The following is a 17,257-nucleotide window of genomic DNA, read 5'->3' on the forward strand; positions in this document are numbered from 1 at the left end:
TCCATGGACTAAGTAGGTTCATGACTGTTATAGCTTGAGATGATTTAACTAATGGTAATTCAGGATATCATCCTCCATTTGTCCGTGTTACTAGAGCTTATTAATGATTTGTTATGTTCTGACCAGAAAATGATTCACATCTTCAAAACATTAAGGGTCCTGATAAAGAAGGCATTCATGTCAGACATTCTAAATGAATCTTCCTGTTCTTTTTTTTATAAAGTGGCAGGTTTTTGGAAGATTGTGATTTATGATGTTGCCAAATGATCTGACTTTGAACATTTTGGTGCACAGGTGGAGACCAAAGGCCTATGCAAACCCTGAATTAATGGAGTTGCTGCGTTACTCAGTAGAAGACTCATATAAACGCCTTATTTATCCTCTTCTCTGCAGAGAATTCAGGTAACCAGTTAATCAACTCAGTCTATTGGTGATACACATGCTGGTCCAGCAGGTCACAGCACTTTCATCTGGCCTTGGAGGCAAATTGGGGTTAGTCTACTTGGGCATGGGTGCTTCAAGCTCCCCTTTCAAGTCACATCTGTCTGCAATTTAAAAAGTCCTCTCCCTGAGTTGAAGGGACCGTCAGGTCCCCAGCTAAGTCACTCTCCACACACACTATTGGCAGTGAAATGTTTATTAGAGATATGCTTGCTGTAGGTTCAAGAACTCTTGTTAGGACTGAAGAAAACTGCGGGAAATTACAGGTGATAGGTAAAAGCATAACGTTCCACATTCACCCATGTCACACCTACCCCCTAGCGTTTCTATAGCAACACGGACAGATATATGGTGCCCTATCTAACCTAGGCATGACACAAAGATTCACCAAGGTCAGTCCCATGAAAACCAGCACTTGGGGCACAACTTCAGGAATAATCATGGCTTCTACTCTTATGTGCTCTTACAACACCCCCCCCCCAATTCAACATGACAAGCGAAGGGGAAGAAAAACAGAACTTAAGGAAATGAAAGTTAAACCTGAGCTTGACAGGGACCTTCAGAGCAGTGCACCTCAAGGCTTCAAGAGGCTACCATAGGGAAAAAATGTTACCCTCCTTCTCATGTGGGAATAGGAATGTGTGTATAGGTTGGAAATTGGCCATTGCTGATGGGTTCTTGGAGAAATGAGCAGGCATCTTCCTTGAAATTGTGAGCTATCCCAAATGATATTGGCTGCTGATGTCCTCTGTTTTCCAACTGATGTGCTTTTTCAAGTCATTGAATGCTCAGGACTGGGACCATTCTTTCTAGATAATGGAGATGCTTTTGGGATTCAGCTGCTGATGTTAGCTACATGAAGCATCCCAGTGGTAAGAGAGGGGACAGTGTTGCGGATAACCTACTCACTTCAAAGACATAGAGAGGTAGATGCCTCATATTAAACATATGGAGCAGAGGTCCATCAGTGGCTATTAGCCACAAGGTGTAAATGGAACACTATATCTGGGGCAGTGATGCTTTGTATTCTTGGTGCTTGGAAGCAACAGTGGGAGGGCTTCTGGAGTTCTGGCCCCACTTCTGATGGCACCTGGGTTGGCCAGGGGCCTGATCCAACATGGCTTCTCTTTTTTTCTTATGTATGTTCTTATGTGGAGCAATTAATTTTTTCAAGGCTTATGTTTGTTTCCCTTATGACTGGGGGCAACATCCATGGAAGGCTATGGTCTCTATGCCCAGTTTGTTGGTCCACTAGGTGATCCCTGACCCTAAGGAGGTCTGGCTGCCGTTGACTGGGGCCAGGGCCTTTTTGGTCCTGGCCCCGACCTCGTGGAACTCTCTGCCAAACAAGATCAGGGCCCTGCGTGATTTGATGCAATTCCACAGGGCCTGTAAGGCAGAGATATTCCGTTAGGCTTTTAGTTGAGGACAGCTATGGGAGGTTAAACATCTTAATTTAATAAGCATTCCATTTTGTTGAGATAATACATTTTCACTTAATGTGCTGGTCATCACATAAGGGTACTATTGATCTCCCCCCCCCAACAACAACTCTTTTTATGTAAAAGAGGAAATTCTAGGGCATGAAAAAGAAAAACAGCAGAATTAGAACACTTACTTGGAAGTAAGTTCTGTCTCTTCCAAGTAGATGAATGTAGAATTGGACTGAATAGCTGAGTTTTTATATATGTGCTATTATCACTGACAAGTTTCATAACTTGCTATTTGGATCTTAAGGATATGCAAAATTTGAACATTAAAGGCATTTTCTCCTGGCAATTAGACTGGTGGGAAACAATTTAATGATCAGAATGCATTTTACATGGGGGAAAATTTGACAGTTTCTATATGCAAGCTGTAATTTGCTTAACATTTTTAATGACAGTCCAAATTGTGTGTTTCATACTGAGTACATCAGATTGTTATAATGGTCTTAATTAGGGATGGGTACAAACTGGGAAAACCCGGCCGTTCTGCTGAAGCTGAGAAGTTCGGGATGCAGTGGGGTGGCCCTCTGGGAGCCTAGAGACTCCATAATTGTGGGGTATCTCCAGCAGTCTCTCCTCTACCTGCACACCAAGTTTGATGAAGATTGGACTTGGGGAGGGGGTCGAGTTATGGGCCCCCAAGCAAGGTGCCGCCAGGAAAGTGCTTTTCAGGGAGATGTCAGGCATTGGTTCTGGAGTGTATAGAACAGACCCTGTGTGAGATAGAAGCATCAGAATTGCGGCAGACCTCCCTGGGATGCTTCCTGCATGCCCTCCAAGTTATGTGTGGATTGGACTTGGGGGGTCCGAGTTATGGACCCCCAAACAAGGTGTCCCCAGGAAAGTGCTTTTTGAGGAGATATCAGACACAGGTTCAGGAGTGTATAGAGCAGGTCCTGTGTGAGTACAGGTATCAAACTTGTGGTGGACCTCCCTGGGATTGCCCCCCTACGTGCCCTTACTTGGAGGGTCCAAGTTACAGCCTGCCAAAGAAGGTGCCCCCAGGAAAGTGCTTTCTGGAAAAATGTTGTCAAGTGTGGGTTCTGGACCATAGAACAGACAGGACAGAACCTATGTGACCTAGTAGAGAGGAGGCATCAAGCCACCTCCATCTGCTGAGTGAGAGTAGGCCTCTTCCACCTACCACTAGTGGCTGACACTCCTTCCTCTGGCAGTGACAAACGGGTGTGCCTTTTGCAGGTGCCTCCAGAGAATAGTGGTGGCCAAATGTTGCAGGTCCCAGCCCCTCTGGACACGGGCACAGCATACCTGGTGCTCCACCATGCATGAGTCACTCTGCAGGGTGCAGAAGTATCTTCATGCAGTGGAGTGGAATTGTGTCCCCACACCCATGGTTGCAGCAGGTGGGAGGCACAGCTGCTCCCTGGCATTGGGCCAGGGAGTATTAGATGGGGGCATACTGATGGAAGCAGGAGCAGCAGGGAGTTGGGAATCTTGGCATTTGGAAGGGAGGATTTTGTAAAAAAAGGGGGGGTATGCCCTCCCCCCCAATTCAATGTCCAGGCCAAACCCCTGCACCAAGAAACCCAAAATAAGGGGAGTGCATTCCTACCATGACGTCAACCCGCTCACAAAGAGATTTCTGAGAAACACGACCCCTAAGGGGGTACAAAAGGTGCAAAATGTGTCCCCCCAATTGTTTCCCATGTGCCTGTCAGGCTGCTGCCTCCTTGCCCCCCCCCCCTTGGTCAACTGTGTAGTTCAAAGTTCTGGGGTAAAACCTGCCTGTTTGCACTCACCTTCCTCTGATTGCTCAGCTGTAGATCTAAACACAGTTAGAAGAGACTGCAAACAGTTGAGGACAGTTACAGAAATCAGTGATTCAAGACTCCTGAATAGACATTTTTTTAAAAAGCCAGCATGGCAGTTGAGTTAATGAATGTTCATGGGGAGATAATAAAGGACATTTCTAGTAGCCACTTTGATGCATGCCTCCCTCATGAACCTGAAGAACTGTCCACCACATCACCACTCCCTCACACCAACTCCCCCTCCCACCTCTTACTGTCCCCAAGAAAGCTCCTGGCAAACATTGAGCCAGATACACCAATGCTACAAGGAGAAGGCAACTTATGCGGCAAAGACATTTGCACATAGTACTCCTGCGGTGCACTGAGCTGCGCAGGCCAAGTACCAGTGAGATCACCCTGAGATGCTCAGAACAACACTTTCTCCATTTGAGCAAAACAATCCAGGAACACAAGTAGAAAGGCCATCACTTTTGTGGAAGATGGCAGGAGTTGGTGTAACAGATGACTGCTTCTTAAATGGACAGTTCTATGTGGCCTGCTCCAGAGTGAGCTCATGAGGCAGCCTGGTGATCGTAGCACTTCAGGACAGAACCACCAGTGTGGTCTACGGAGAGGTCCTTCAGTAGAGAAAAAAAATACGTATGTCTTAATTCATTTTTTTTCACTACAATCTTCTCCATTAGAATTCCTACAACAAATGTTAATTTGTTGATTATTGTGTGATTAACAGATTGGATCTGAATTATGAAAAATCACAGGTATTAGTCATTCCCTATTCCCGAAAATCATATAAGTGGATTATTAATGGCAACAAACTTGAACAGGTTAAGCACTTCAAATATCTGGGCATCTATTTCCAATCAAATGCTACTTGGACCTACCATCGCAGAATGGCTATTAATCTAGCTAAAGTTAGTGCTGCAGCAATTTGTCGCTTTTATTTTTCTGTTCAAGGTAACCAGTATGTGCCAGCTGCACTTAAAGCCTTTAGTGCTAAAACTAGAGCTTAATTATTACCTCTCTGGAATGACGCAATGGACATTTCAGTTGAATGTGTCCACTCTACCTTTCTGCGAAAGATCATGGGGGTACCTATGCTGTATTATGCTTGGAGTGCGGTCAGAATTTGTTGGATACTAAGGCATGGATCCACACTATTAAATTTTGGTTACGACTTCATTTCAACTCTGACCCCTTTAGTTATACGTACCAACTACTTTCTGAATCTGTTAATTCCAGCTGGCTTTCTTACATCGAAGCCAAAATTAGTTCCCTGAATTTATCTCTAGAATCCTTAAATTAATATTAAGGAAACAATCAGCAGTGACCTGAGTGTACTTGCTGTCAAACGTTGCAACCTGGCATGCACCCCCACCTTCTGTTCTCCATGTTTAATATGTAATATGAATGTCTGCGTTTAAGGATAAGAACAGCAATAAAAGTAATCCAGCATTCCCCCACCCCCCATTAAACGTCGCCAAAAGTTTGGGAAAAGAAAGTTGTCTCCTAGCATCTAAAATTTAAAGACTAGGTATCAAATTAATGGATGCAGGGGAAGGGAATTCCACAGGGAGTTCAAGAGTTAATCTTCCCTGGGGAGAAGAGCTTATGTGATTGGCTGCTCTACTCGCTCTCTGATTGGCCATCATCAGTTTAGAGAGGAAATAAAACAGCTGATTTGGATGGAAAAGATTCATTTGCCTTTTGGTCTTTGTCTGGATTAGTAGCCAAAAGGTTTGGCTTCTGAAGTAAGAGACTTTGGGAGTCAGTGATTTCTGTCAGGGAATTGTCAGAAAAGTACTTCTACAGAGAGAAGAAGGACCAATTGTCTTAAATATATTGAACTACTGTGAAGGAAAATTTAGATTCTCAGTCAAGAAATCCACAGAACAGTTTTATACTGACAATAGATATTGGAGAAGGGTTTGGCAGAAGGTCTGGGAGTCAGAGGTAATTTCGGGGGGGAACGCGGGGGATCGCAGTTCCCCCGGGTGAGGTACGGGGGCAGGGCACATGATGAAGCCCCGCCCCCCACTTCCGGCCGCCCTGCCTCCGGCCCTCATTCAGCCAGGAGGAGGCAGGAGAAGAGGGAGGGTAAGTTGCTTCCTCCCTGCCTCTCCCCACCCCTGCTTGCCTGGGGCCAGGGAGGGCCTTCGCGGGGCTTCCTTGCACTCCCGCTGGCCTTGCAGGTCCACCGCCGGGCCCCTCATGGGGCTCGGCAGTGGACCTGCAAGGCCGGTGGCGGCCGCCGGGACCGTTGGGGGTGGTGTGGGTGGCCTTATGCCACATTTCCGGTGATGTCAGGGGGTGTGGCATATGCTAATGAGTTATGCTAATGAGTTCCCCAGCTCTTTTTCTACGAAACGACCCCTGTGGGTAGTTAGCGAGAACTCCCATACAAGCCAAATAGTAAAAGAAGTTATTGCTTCTTAGGGACAAGGAGAATAACTTGCTGCCAGTGAAAGGGGTTGAGAAGTGAATGTTGGTCTGTGATAAAGGGGAGAAGCTTAGACACCTCAGGAGTTTGTGGAAAACACTAATCTCTAAAGGGAAAAACTAGATCTCTGAAAGGAGAAACCTAGAAGCACTAATACAGAGCTATTCTCTAAGAAACTATATTCAAGATTCTGTGTAAAGCTGAAATATATAATATTATAATAATAAGCAAAAACCTCTCACTGAAAATAACTCAAAACTCAGAAATTAAGCTTCAACACTGCTCTCTTCTATGTTCAAAAGCCTCAATTATGTATATATTAGAAAGTTTTATCTCAGCAACCTTGAATCCTCATATTTATATATTCCCTGCCTGTTTAATAAAAAAATTATTCTGTTTTTGAAAGTTAATCTACCTCAAGTGCCATTTCACAAGGTTTTATAAAACAGAACAGTTCCTGTATTTCCCTCAAATTCCTGTACTGGGTCTAAAGCCTAAACAAATATCTGTGACAGGGTGGGACAATGTAAGCTCATCAAACAATGAAGAAATAGATGTTACTAGAGGGCGACTCAGTTACTGAGGGAACTAAAATATTTTTGGTGGGAAAATTCTGCCTGAGTGTTGGGAAAGAGACAGGGGTCTGTCATAACAGGTTTGTGTGGGAGCAGGAAGGACTTAAGAAACCAGAACAAGCAGATCTCTTAAAATTGCAACCCTGTGATTTGAATTGTGTTTCAAAATGAATTTGCAGAGTGTGTCATTCTTTTAGTAGCAGAGCAGTATGTTTCCAGTAATTGATTCCACCTAGCAGTCTTGCAACTTGTGTTCTGAACCTGTTGAAGTTTCCGGACAATCTTTAGAGGCAGTTTCATGCAGAGTGCATTTCAGTTATTTATATCTGGAGGGGAACAGCAGAGTGTGATTGTGGCCAGATCTCATTTTTCCAGGAAGGGATGTTTCTGACCAACAATGTGAAGTTGGTTAAAGGACCTACGAGCCACAGATACAACTTGAATACTGATCTACAGAAATGACCTCATAATACCCCAAGTTGCAATCCAGTCTCTGTCCTTGATTTGCCGTTGGCTGATACTATAGCTACTCTTTCTTGTTTGGATTAAGCTTCAGTTTATTGGCCCTTATCAGTGCATTAGTGACTCCAAAGGGAAGCATGAGATATGACACCATTTCTTTTTGTGTTGTTTTTTTCTGTGAAGCAACAGCAGTAGTGTTGAGCATGGAAATACACTTTGTGATTATGTAACAGGGTGTGGTTTATTTGTTTGAATACTCTATACATGATCAGTGTCCCATCCAGTTCTGCCCTGAGAATGAGTCACATGGCTAAGCCCGGAGCTTTCAAGCAAATGTTTGAACTCATGGTTACAACCAAATAAATTTAAGACGCTGCCCATGCTGATTGAAGGAGATATTGGATTGGATCTAGCAGTTTGTGGGTGCAAGTACCACAGATCTTTCCCTTGTTCCCTTCTCCCAGAGCTCCTCTCCAGCCACGAGGAAGCTGATTTGCAGGACCTAATGGGGCGAATAGTGTAGCAGGTTGAGAATGTCCTGAAAAGGGGGAAGCTGAATTGCCCCCCTACCTTTTTTGCCAGCAGACCAGCACTGATGGGAAAAGGGGGCAATTCTGCGTCCTTCTCCCTCCTCAGTGCAGCGCCTGCAACACTAGGAATTAACTTTCCCTAGGTCAGAAATGACTGCTGGGGAGGGGGGTGTTGTAAACTGCAAATGAGGGAGGACGCAGAAGCTTCTTTTGAATCATGAGTAAAGTTGCCTTGAGCGCATCACACCACTTAGGTAATGAAAGAATTGGCCCAGAACCAGGACCAGTTTTTAAAAGCAGCACCAGCCTTCTTATGACAGCATGGAATAACACACTGGGGGGGGGGGAGTAATGGGAACGGGGGGAACAATTGAGTCAGGGTATGTAACTGAAATATTCCTTTGCACACATGTGATGAAGTTGCTGGTTTCTTGTTCTTAGGTCAAAATTAACTTCAGATGCCGAGAAGGAATCTGTAATGATGTTTGGAAGGAACCTCCGCCAATTGCTTCTTATGAGTCCTGTGAGAGGGCGAACCTTGATGGGAGTTGATCCTGGTTACTCTCATGGTTGCAAACTGGCAATAATTTCACCAATGAGTAAGTAAGCAGCCAAGAGAAGTGTCCGTTGTGTTACCAGATGTTTAGAGCATGAATGTCTTCTGCCAGTGTTTGCTCTGCATATAAGTGATTTCTTTTAGAATAAAGCAATGTGGGAGGAGGGACCCAAGAGACTAACCAGGGACGAGGAACCCCTTTGAAACACCAGCCCGTGCCTCCTCCTGTCTCGTTCTGATTCTGTTTTCTTCAGTCTTTCTCATTCCCCCAATTGTTTCTTTCCCATCCTCCCAAAAGCCAGCTCCCCCCAACTGCCCAGTTGCTCAGTTTCCTACCTTCTTCCTATTGTTTCTTCTCATTGGCTAAGCCTTGCCTAAAAAAAACAACAAACAAAATGTTTTGCACAGGATCTTGGACTGTTAAGGCAACCCAAGATATTGGCCAGGATTTTTTATAATGATGCCTGTGCAGATTTTGGGAGGGGAGCGCAGGGGGTAGTATTTTTATCTCCCAATTATTTCTTTGTTCAGTATTTCATATTTTTATGCAAACCTGGGGATTTTGCACAAGTGTGCAGAAGGAAATAGCATAGCCCTGCAGTGCATGACTTGTGTGGAATTTTTGATCTGGACATTTCATCCAGTTCACCCATTGCAATTAGTTAGATGATGAGATTCAAGTTTCAATGGAATGGGTTTTTAAATGGCTATGTAGTCCTTATATTTTTAAGATGATTAATCAACTTGTACCGATACAAATCTTTGCAATTGAGATTGTTCTTCCTGATTCTGTTTCCTTTCTGTTTTCTTAGGTCACATACTCCATACGGATATTGTTTATTTGCATCATGGTAAAGGATTCCGTGAAGCTGAGAAGATAAGGAGACTTCTGTTGGAGTACAAGTATGTTGATGAAAACTTCTGTCTGACTCTGGTCCAAATCCCTAATCAATCTTGAAGTTCACTAGCTTACTTGAACCGTCACTCATCCTCATCCTTGTTATTTTATTTTATTTAAAATATTTATTAGCCACCTTTCTACTTTGCAGAACCCAAGGCAGCTTATAATGTAATGAAAACAACAACAATAAAAAACAAATAAAAGACTACTATCTAAAATCTCAATTACGACTGCCAATAAATAAAAAACTAAATTAATTTAATGGAGTTTTAAATAAAACCATTTTCAACTGCCTCCTAGATACGGAAATTGAGGGGGCCAGACACATGTCTCCAGGGAGGTTGTCCCATAATTCTGGGGCTGCCATGGGAAAAGCCCTCTCTTGTGTACCCACCAGACAAGCTTCTTTAATTGGTGGAACAGTCAGGAGGGCCTCTCCCTGCAATCTTAATTCCCTGGCAGGAACATATGGAAGAAGACTGCCCTTCAGATACCGCCGTCCCCAGCAATGTAGGGCTTTAAAGGTCAAAATCAATGCCTTGAATTGGACTCAGGAGCAGATCAGTAGCTAGTGTAATTGCTGTAGTGTTGGGGTCATGCTCCTGGTAGCTGGCCATGACCAGCAATCTAGCCTCAGTATTCTGTACTTGCTGTAGCTAGATATAACTGAATTAGGAACAGCCGCAGCTGACATACCAGTTGAAATTGGGCAAAAGCACTCTGGGCCACTGCAGCCACTTGATCTTATGTCCCATCAATCAAAGATGCTTGTCTGGTAGGCAGGTTTTTAAATCTAAATTTTGGCTTTTTCTGTACTTTTAAAATTGTTGTCTTATTTATATTGTTTTTAATGGGTTTTTATAATTGTTATATTGTAAGCTGCATTGAATTCTACAAGGGAGAAAGGTGGCCCATAATTTTTTTTGAAGTAAGTTAAGTTAGGTAAGGTGACTGCTGTGTCAAGTAGCATTTCCAGGCTGTGAGCCTGGGTTTGCAATGGGTATATAACCCCATCCAAGACAAGGGAGATCTGCTGTCCTTGGTCTGTCATCTTACTAACCTAGAGAACCTCTGTCTTGTCATGGTTAAGTTTCAATTTGTTCATACTCATCCAGCCTATTAGTGACTCCAAGCACTAGTTCAAAACATCAACAGCATCCTCAGAATTAGGTAGGAAAGAAAGGTAGAGCTGGGTATCACCCACATATTGATGACACTGCAGCTTTACTCAGGGGTCATTTTATAGAAAAAGAGCTAGGGGAACTCATTAGCATAACTCATTAGCATATGCCACACCCCCTGACCTCACCGGAAGTGTGTCATAAGGCCACACCCCATGACATCACCGGACGCGTGTCATAAGGCCACACACCTCGCCCCCAACGGTCCTGGCCGCCGCCGCCGGCCTTGCAGCTCCACTGCTGAGCCCCAGGAGGTGCCCGGCGGTGGACCTGCAAGGCCGGCAGGAGTGCGAGGAAGCCCCGCAAAGGCCCTCCCTGGCCCCAGGCAGGGAGGAAGCAACTTACCCTCCCTCTTCTCCTGCCTCCTCCTGGCTGAATGAGGGCCGGAAGCAGGGCGGCCGGAAGCATGAGGCGGGGCTTAGTCATGTGCCCCGCTCCCCGTACCTCACCCGGGGGAACTGTGTTCCCCCGTGATACCCCCCGAAATGACCCCTGGCTTTACTTACTTCACACGTTGTGGTGAGGATAAAAGTAGGGGAAACCTTGTACCCTATACTTAGATGGAAAGATGGGATAAAAATGTAATAAATAATAAACAGTAGAACTATTACCCTTCATGAAAAAGAGCACCTTCTTGTTGACCTTTTGGAAGTATTATCAGAGGGAAGAAGAATGCTGGCCTGTTGTGGCAAGACAGGAAGTATTGGCCTGGTTGCCTCTTCAATAGAGAAATACTTGCCCTACTTCCACACTGTTCTAAGTAAGGATGCTGTGTATGCAGTCTGTCCCATTAAAACAGAAGTAATTTTCTGAATGCCAGTGTGTGGTGTGACAGCAGGGGGAAGGCTTTGGTCTCTGTGTGCTACTTGTAGGCTTTGCAGGGGCATCCTGTTGGCCACTGTGTGAAACAGGGTACCAGGTTAAATGGACATTTGGTCTGATGCAGCATGGGTTTTCTTACTGTTCTGATCCAGTAGAGATAGGTAGAGATATAAGTAGGATGGGTAACAAAACTCATGTTTCCTCTACTAGTTGTCTATGATTTAGTTGTCTGGAAATTCATATTAGCTCAGTGGGGATGGTATTATCTTCTTTTCCCTGACCCCATGGTGGTCCAGTGCTGGGGACGATGGTGTGGCAACTTTATACAGTCTTAATTGTGTGTGTTTTTCCATTCAAAGCTGTGACACTGTAGTGATTGGCAATGGAACAGCTTGCAGGGAGACGGAAGCTTACTTTGCTGACTTAATTATGAAGAAATACTTTGCACCCTTAGACGTCACTTACTGGTAAGAAAATAAGTGAAGCATGTCTATATTTATTGCTTTCATAAGAGTTTACCACCATAAGGATTTGTTATGAGATGCTGAATTCCCTATGTATCGTCTTCTATTTTGTCAGGCTATTTTCAAATCTGTGAGAACAGAAATCGGTACCCTTTGGGATACACTGTATTTACCTGAAAGGAGGACACACACACACATACACCAGAAAAAAGAGAAGGCTAAAGGGGAAAAAAGGATAACCCTGAATTTAAGATGACCCTAATCTCCACTCACTTCTGACATGAGCCATAAGGCACAGAAGCAGAGAGCGAAGCTTGCCCAATCCTGTTGGCTTGCTGGATTACAAGCAGCTAGCAAGCCGGAGTGGAACGGGTGCTCCTCTCTCTGTCTTTGTGACTCTGCAAGCAGCCAGAAGGCACAAAGATTGAGGACAGTCCCCACCAGGTGATTCAGCAAACTGCAAGAACCCCAGCAGGCCAGCTGGTGTGTGGGGGTGTGTGCCACCCTCTGCCTTTGTGCCTTCTGGGCACTGCTTGTGCTCTTGCTAGCCAGTTGGTGAAGGTGGGGTGTGCTCTGTCCTAGCTCCTCCTGGCTGATGTGAGAAGGTGCCAATGTGAGACTGAAGAATGTCTCTCTCATATATATGTGCCTCGTAGAGATTTGTGCTCTGCCGAGCAACATCTGCTAGTAGTCCCCGGCCTGAAAAACGTCTGCTTAGCCTTGTCTGGGGCCAGGGCTCTATCCGCCTTGGCTCTGGCCTAGTGGAACATGCTCCCACTGGAGATCAGGGCCCTGTGGGATTTAATGCAATTCTGCAGGGCCTGTCAAACGGAGCTGTTCTGCAAGGCCTTTGTTTGAGGCAGCAGGCATCTAAATACTTTAGAGATAACCATGGCATCTGCTGAGTGGGTCCTTATCTTTGTCAGCATCTGCCCAGCACCGGAGGCAGACCCATTGCTACAGTGGGGCTTTTGGGTGCTCTGCCCCCTTTCTTCAAGGCACAGCCCCACAAGACGTTCTCCTGTAAATGCTTTTTTCAATCATTTAAAAACATTTTTAAAAGTTGTGTGCTCCTTTAAGCAGAGTGAGGTGCTGTAGTTGATTAATTCCCAAACTCAGCAAGGGGGTTAGAGTAGGTGACCTCTAGGATACCTTCTAATTCTGTGTCAAGAAACTGGTCTCCTTTAAGAGAGTTTTTTCTGCCTAAGTGTTAGCTTTCTTGACTATAGAAGTCATCACCACCACCTGCTGGCTTGTTAGGCTGGCAGAAGTGATTAACTTGCAATGAACTGTCATCTAAAGTGGCTGATAGCTTGCAATTTCGATTGTCTAAATGGCTTTTCTTTCTGCACTGAGAACTTCAGCCCCACCAAAAAAAAATTGCCCCACAAACCACAAAATCCTGGCTATGGGCCTGACGGGAGGCACCTGTGGATACGGGAAATCAAAATTTCTGTCAATTGTTGCTGTTTTTAGGAATTTTAACTTTGTATGAATTTGTATCTGGATTTATTGCTATGTTTGTATTTAGCTGTTGTGACCCGCCCTAAGCCCACTCGTGGGGAGGGTGTGAGGGCTATAAATCCAAATAAATAATTAACTATTTCCAAATGGATGACAGCACCCCTTTTTTCACAAAGGGGCAAAAAAGGTAGTCTTCCATTTAAGTAAATACAGTAATGACAGATAATCCTGGGGAGGTGTGGTGGCTGAATAAATGATCTGTGAGACCTTGACCTGGATGGTCCCGTCTAGTCGAGTCTCATCTATCTAGCTAATTAGGTAGCCATAGATGAGCTACTTTTCCTGAGCCTCAGCACCCTCTCCAAAAAACCTTGTACATGGGAGATGATAATATTGGTCTAAACTACAGTGCTCTTGTAAGGTTTATACAAGATAATGTATGTTAAATGATCTGGAGTCAGAAATTGCTCTGTAAATGCTGTTGTACAAGGAGGAAATTGAGTTGGAATCTTTGTTGTTGTTTGTTGTTTCTAGACTGCCTGTGTAAGCTTGGTGCTGTACTAAGGTTTAGTGGTAAGCACCAGACAGGTGCCATTGAAGACATGAGTGTGGTGAGCTAAGGGTGTGACCTGAGAGAGAAAATGTTCCCCAGAGCAGATCTTGCCTAAGTACCCTTAGGCTGCCAGCCTCAGATAGACATCTGGAATATCTGAATAATGCTGGCTTATGTTACAGGGGCTGTTAAGGAGATTGTTGAGGTGATGAATGTGAAGATGCTTTTCATAGCTGTCTTCAGTGGAGAAGAAAAATCGTACAGTTTTGCACTGAGAATTTTGTTTGTTTAAATTAGAGCTGGATCTGATTCCAGGGATGGTCAGGGAATCTTTTGCTTTTGTTGTGAAGGGCAACAACCCTTTATGGTTGATTTTGGTTCCAGGCATGAAGTTATTGTGTGCATCTGTGATGAAGTGTGTTTTATGAGAAATATGGTTTTAACTATTTGATTATATTTTGTAATTTGTAAACTGCCCTGAGCCTGCTTGCAGGGAGGGTGAGATAAGAATTTAAATTAATTAATTAATTAATTAACTGCAGAACCCACATCTGACATCTCCCCCAAAAGCACCTTCCTGGGGCACCTTGTTTGGGCAGGCATAACTTGGACCCCCTAAGTGCAATATTCACCAAACTTGGTGGGCAGGTAGAGGAGAGTCAGCCAGAGTTGCCCCACGATTATGGAGTCTCTAGGACCCCAGGGGGCCGTCCTGCGACATCCTGAACTTACGGAACTGGTTCAGTTCGGTGGAACGTTTTTTGGGCAGTTCGGTTCAGATTTGGGATGAGCTCCAAACCAAACTGTTGGGGTTTTTTTGGTTTGTGCCCATCCCTACATTTAACCTCTAGATAAAAGTAAAAATGAAAGCCAGTGACTGCTAATTTAAAAGTTTGGTGATGAGGCAACATTATTAGAACCAATAGATAACAAACTTAGTGTTATGGTTGTGAAGAACCTCCAAACATTTGTTCTGGCCAGTCAGCTCCAAATGTCTGGAGGGCCACGCTAAATTGTCATGAGAGAGCTAATAGCAATGCCTTGTGAAAACCGTGAATTGCATAATTAAAGTTTCCTCTGAGTCCACAGTGCTTTCTCACAGAGGTGACTGCCCCTGCCTCAGAGTGATTCACTGTTGTGGCCACTCTAATGAGCCTTTGCAGGGCCAAGTGATTTTCCATTGGATGTAACTACAGTGTGGAATTATGTACGCTTTGAGGAATATTCAGAAGAGTGGTTTTTTTTTGAGGAAGCCTAATGGGTTCTATTGCGCGGGGGGGGGGCGTTATTCTTCTTCTTACTATCTCTAAACCGCCAACATAGGAATTCAGGGGCTTGCCTTACAATGGCTCGCTTCCTTTCTCCAAGGTTGGGGACAAAGGGTGGCACTAGGGGAACAGCAGTCCACTGGACTGTGGAGTGCCTCAAGAGGCAGTGCTTTCCCCGATGTTATTTAACATCTATATGTGCCCCCTTGCCCAGATAGCTCGGAGGCATGGGCTGGGATGTCACCAGTATGCTGATGACACCCAGCTCTATCTGATGTTGGTTGGCCGGTCCAACTCCAGACCGGAAGACCTGGACCAGGCGTTAAAAGCTGTGGCTGGTTGGCTTAGGCTGAGTCAGCTGAAACTGAATCTGATGAAGACGGAGGTCCTGTGCTTGAGCCGGGGCAGTTTGGGCGTGGGGATCCCACTCCTGACCTTCGATGGGGTGCCGTTGGTGCCAGTGCCAGAGGTTAGGAGCTTGGGAGTGCTCCTGGATGCCTCCTTAACAGTGGAGGCCCATGTAGCAGCCACTGCCAGATCGGCCTTTTACCATCTTTGGCTGATTAGGCAGTTGGTTCCCTTCCTCGACCGCGCCGACCTAGCAACAGTGATCCATGCGATGGTCACTTCGAGACTAGACTACTGTAACACTCTCTACATAGGGCTACCCTTGTTGCAGATTCTAAAGCTGCAGCTAGTGCAGAATGCCGCAGCCAGGCTTTTGATGGGTCTCCCCTTGAGGGAACACATCCAGCCTGCGCTGAGGATACTGCGCTGGCTGCCAATAGCATACCGAATCCACTTCAAGATACTGATTCTTACCTTTAAAGCCCTGTATGGCCAGGGTCCGACATACCTGCGGGGCCGCCTTTCCCCTTATATACCCCAGAGAGCACTATGGTCGGAGTCTCAAAATTGACTGAACCTCCCGGGCCCCAAGGATTTCAGGCTTGCTACCACTAGGGCCAGGGCCTCTTCAGTGGCGGTCCCATCCTGGTGAAATGAGCTCCCGGAGGAGATCAGGGCCCTGTGGGACCTTTTACAGTTCCGCAGGGCCTGCAAGATGGGATTCTTCCACCAGGCTTTCAGCTAGGGTACCACCACTACTATAGAGCCCTGGCCCTTGGTTATTGACCCCTAGCCTTGGTTTTGACATCTAGCCTGCACTGTAGTCTTAAGCAGAATGACATCTAAGCTTTGTAAGCATTCTCCAGAAGTAAGTCTTCTTGAATAGCTAACGAACCATCTTCAGCACTTTATGAAATTGTATTAGTTATAATGTCATTGTTTTTGATTATTTTATGTTGCTTTTAATTGTATTTATGTATTGACTGTGAGCTGCCCTGAGCCTGCACTGTGGGGAGGGCGGGGTATAAATGGAATAAATAAATAAATAAATAAATTTCTCACTATAAAAGTGAAATGTGCCTCCAGTTTTAATTCAGAAAAAGTATACCTCAGGTGTCAGAAGTTTTGGAAACAGAAGATGTTATACCTGGCTTAATCTCACCTGTATGAATTCATTATAAACTAATGAGAATTAAGGTGTCCTTGAGGGAAAAATATAATTTTTACCTTCAACCCATTGTGGAAGTGACCCTTACCCACACCAGACTTGGGAATTCTGTAGTGGTTTTGAGAAGAAGTTGGATTTGAGGAGTTCCGGGAAAATGGTGTGATGCTGAGGGTGAGTCTCAGATCACTCCCGAGCCACCCTACTTTTCTTGTCTCTTTTGGAGACCCCCCCATGCCTTGGCTTTGAGTTGGGCTTCACCCAGATCTCTTGCAGGGAGGATGGGCGCAGAGGACTCACTCGCCCCCCCCCCCGCAACAGTGGTTAGCGGGGGGGGGAGACCGTTCTGTCCCAACGCAAGAACAGGACGAGGAGCAAACTTGGTGTGCATGTTTGCACAAGCCACAACCTTCCCTTTTTAGTTGTGATTTCAAGTTTAAGAAGCAACGAAGGCAACAGAGAATTTTGGTATGTAGGTGTTTCCTCACTGATTGACAAAGACCTCCATTAAAAAGATCCTTTAAAGATATCTCCATTCCGAGAACGTATACGCGGCTGCGAAAAGGAGTGGAGTAAAAGGCTTGGAAATGGCAGCGAGAGGGGAGACTGAAGATACTCCAGCAAGTGAAATTGCATTGTTGGACTTAAAAAACACGGAATTTGTTTACTTATCTTTGGAATAGTTTAAAGAATACTTAATCAACGAGATTAGGAAGGCAGCAGAGGAAGCGTGTAAAAATATCTGCAAGAAGTTTCAAAATGCTGACTTGGATGCTGCAAGTGAGGAAAGCGAGGAGGAACCAACACCCCCACAGCGAACTGTTAAGAGCT

At 45.0% G+C, this 17,257-nt stretch overlaps 1 protein-coding gene across 1 annotated transcript in view; it reads left to right on the forward strand.

Moving 5' to 3' along the window:
- The first annotated feature begins 253 nt into the window (after nt 1-253).
- SRBD1 (S1 RNA binding domain 1) overlaps nt 254-17,257 on the forward strand; it is a 212,845-nt gene continuing 195,841 nt past the window's right edge. The window contains exons 1-4 of the mRNA XM_015421999.1: nt 254-402; nt 8,146-8,303; nt 9,073-9,163; nt 11,524-11,631. Of these exons, the coding sequence (XP_015277485.1) occupies nt 254-402; nt 8,146-8,303; nt 9,073-9,163; nt 11,524-11,631 (506 nt within the window). The remainder of the gene's footprint in view (nt 403-8,145; nt 8,304-9,072; nt 9,164-11,523; nt 11,632-17,257) is intronic.

Source organism: Gekko japonicus, unplaced genomic scaffold (genome assembly GCF_001447785.1).
Source record: "Gekko japonicus isolate JY-2015 unplaced genomic scaffold, Gekko_japonicus_V1.1 scaffold128, whole genome shotgun sequence".
In the NCBI taxonomy this organism is placed as follows: domain Eukaryota; kingdom Metazoa; phylum Chordata; class Lepidosauria; order Squamata; family Gekkonidae; genus Gekko; species Gekko japonicus.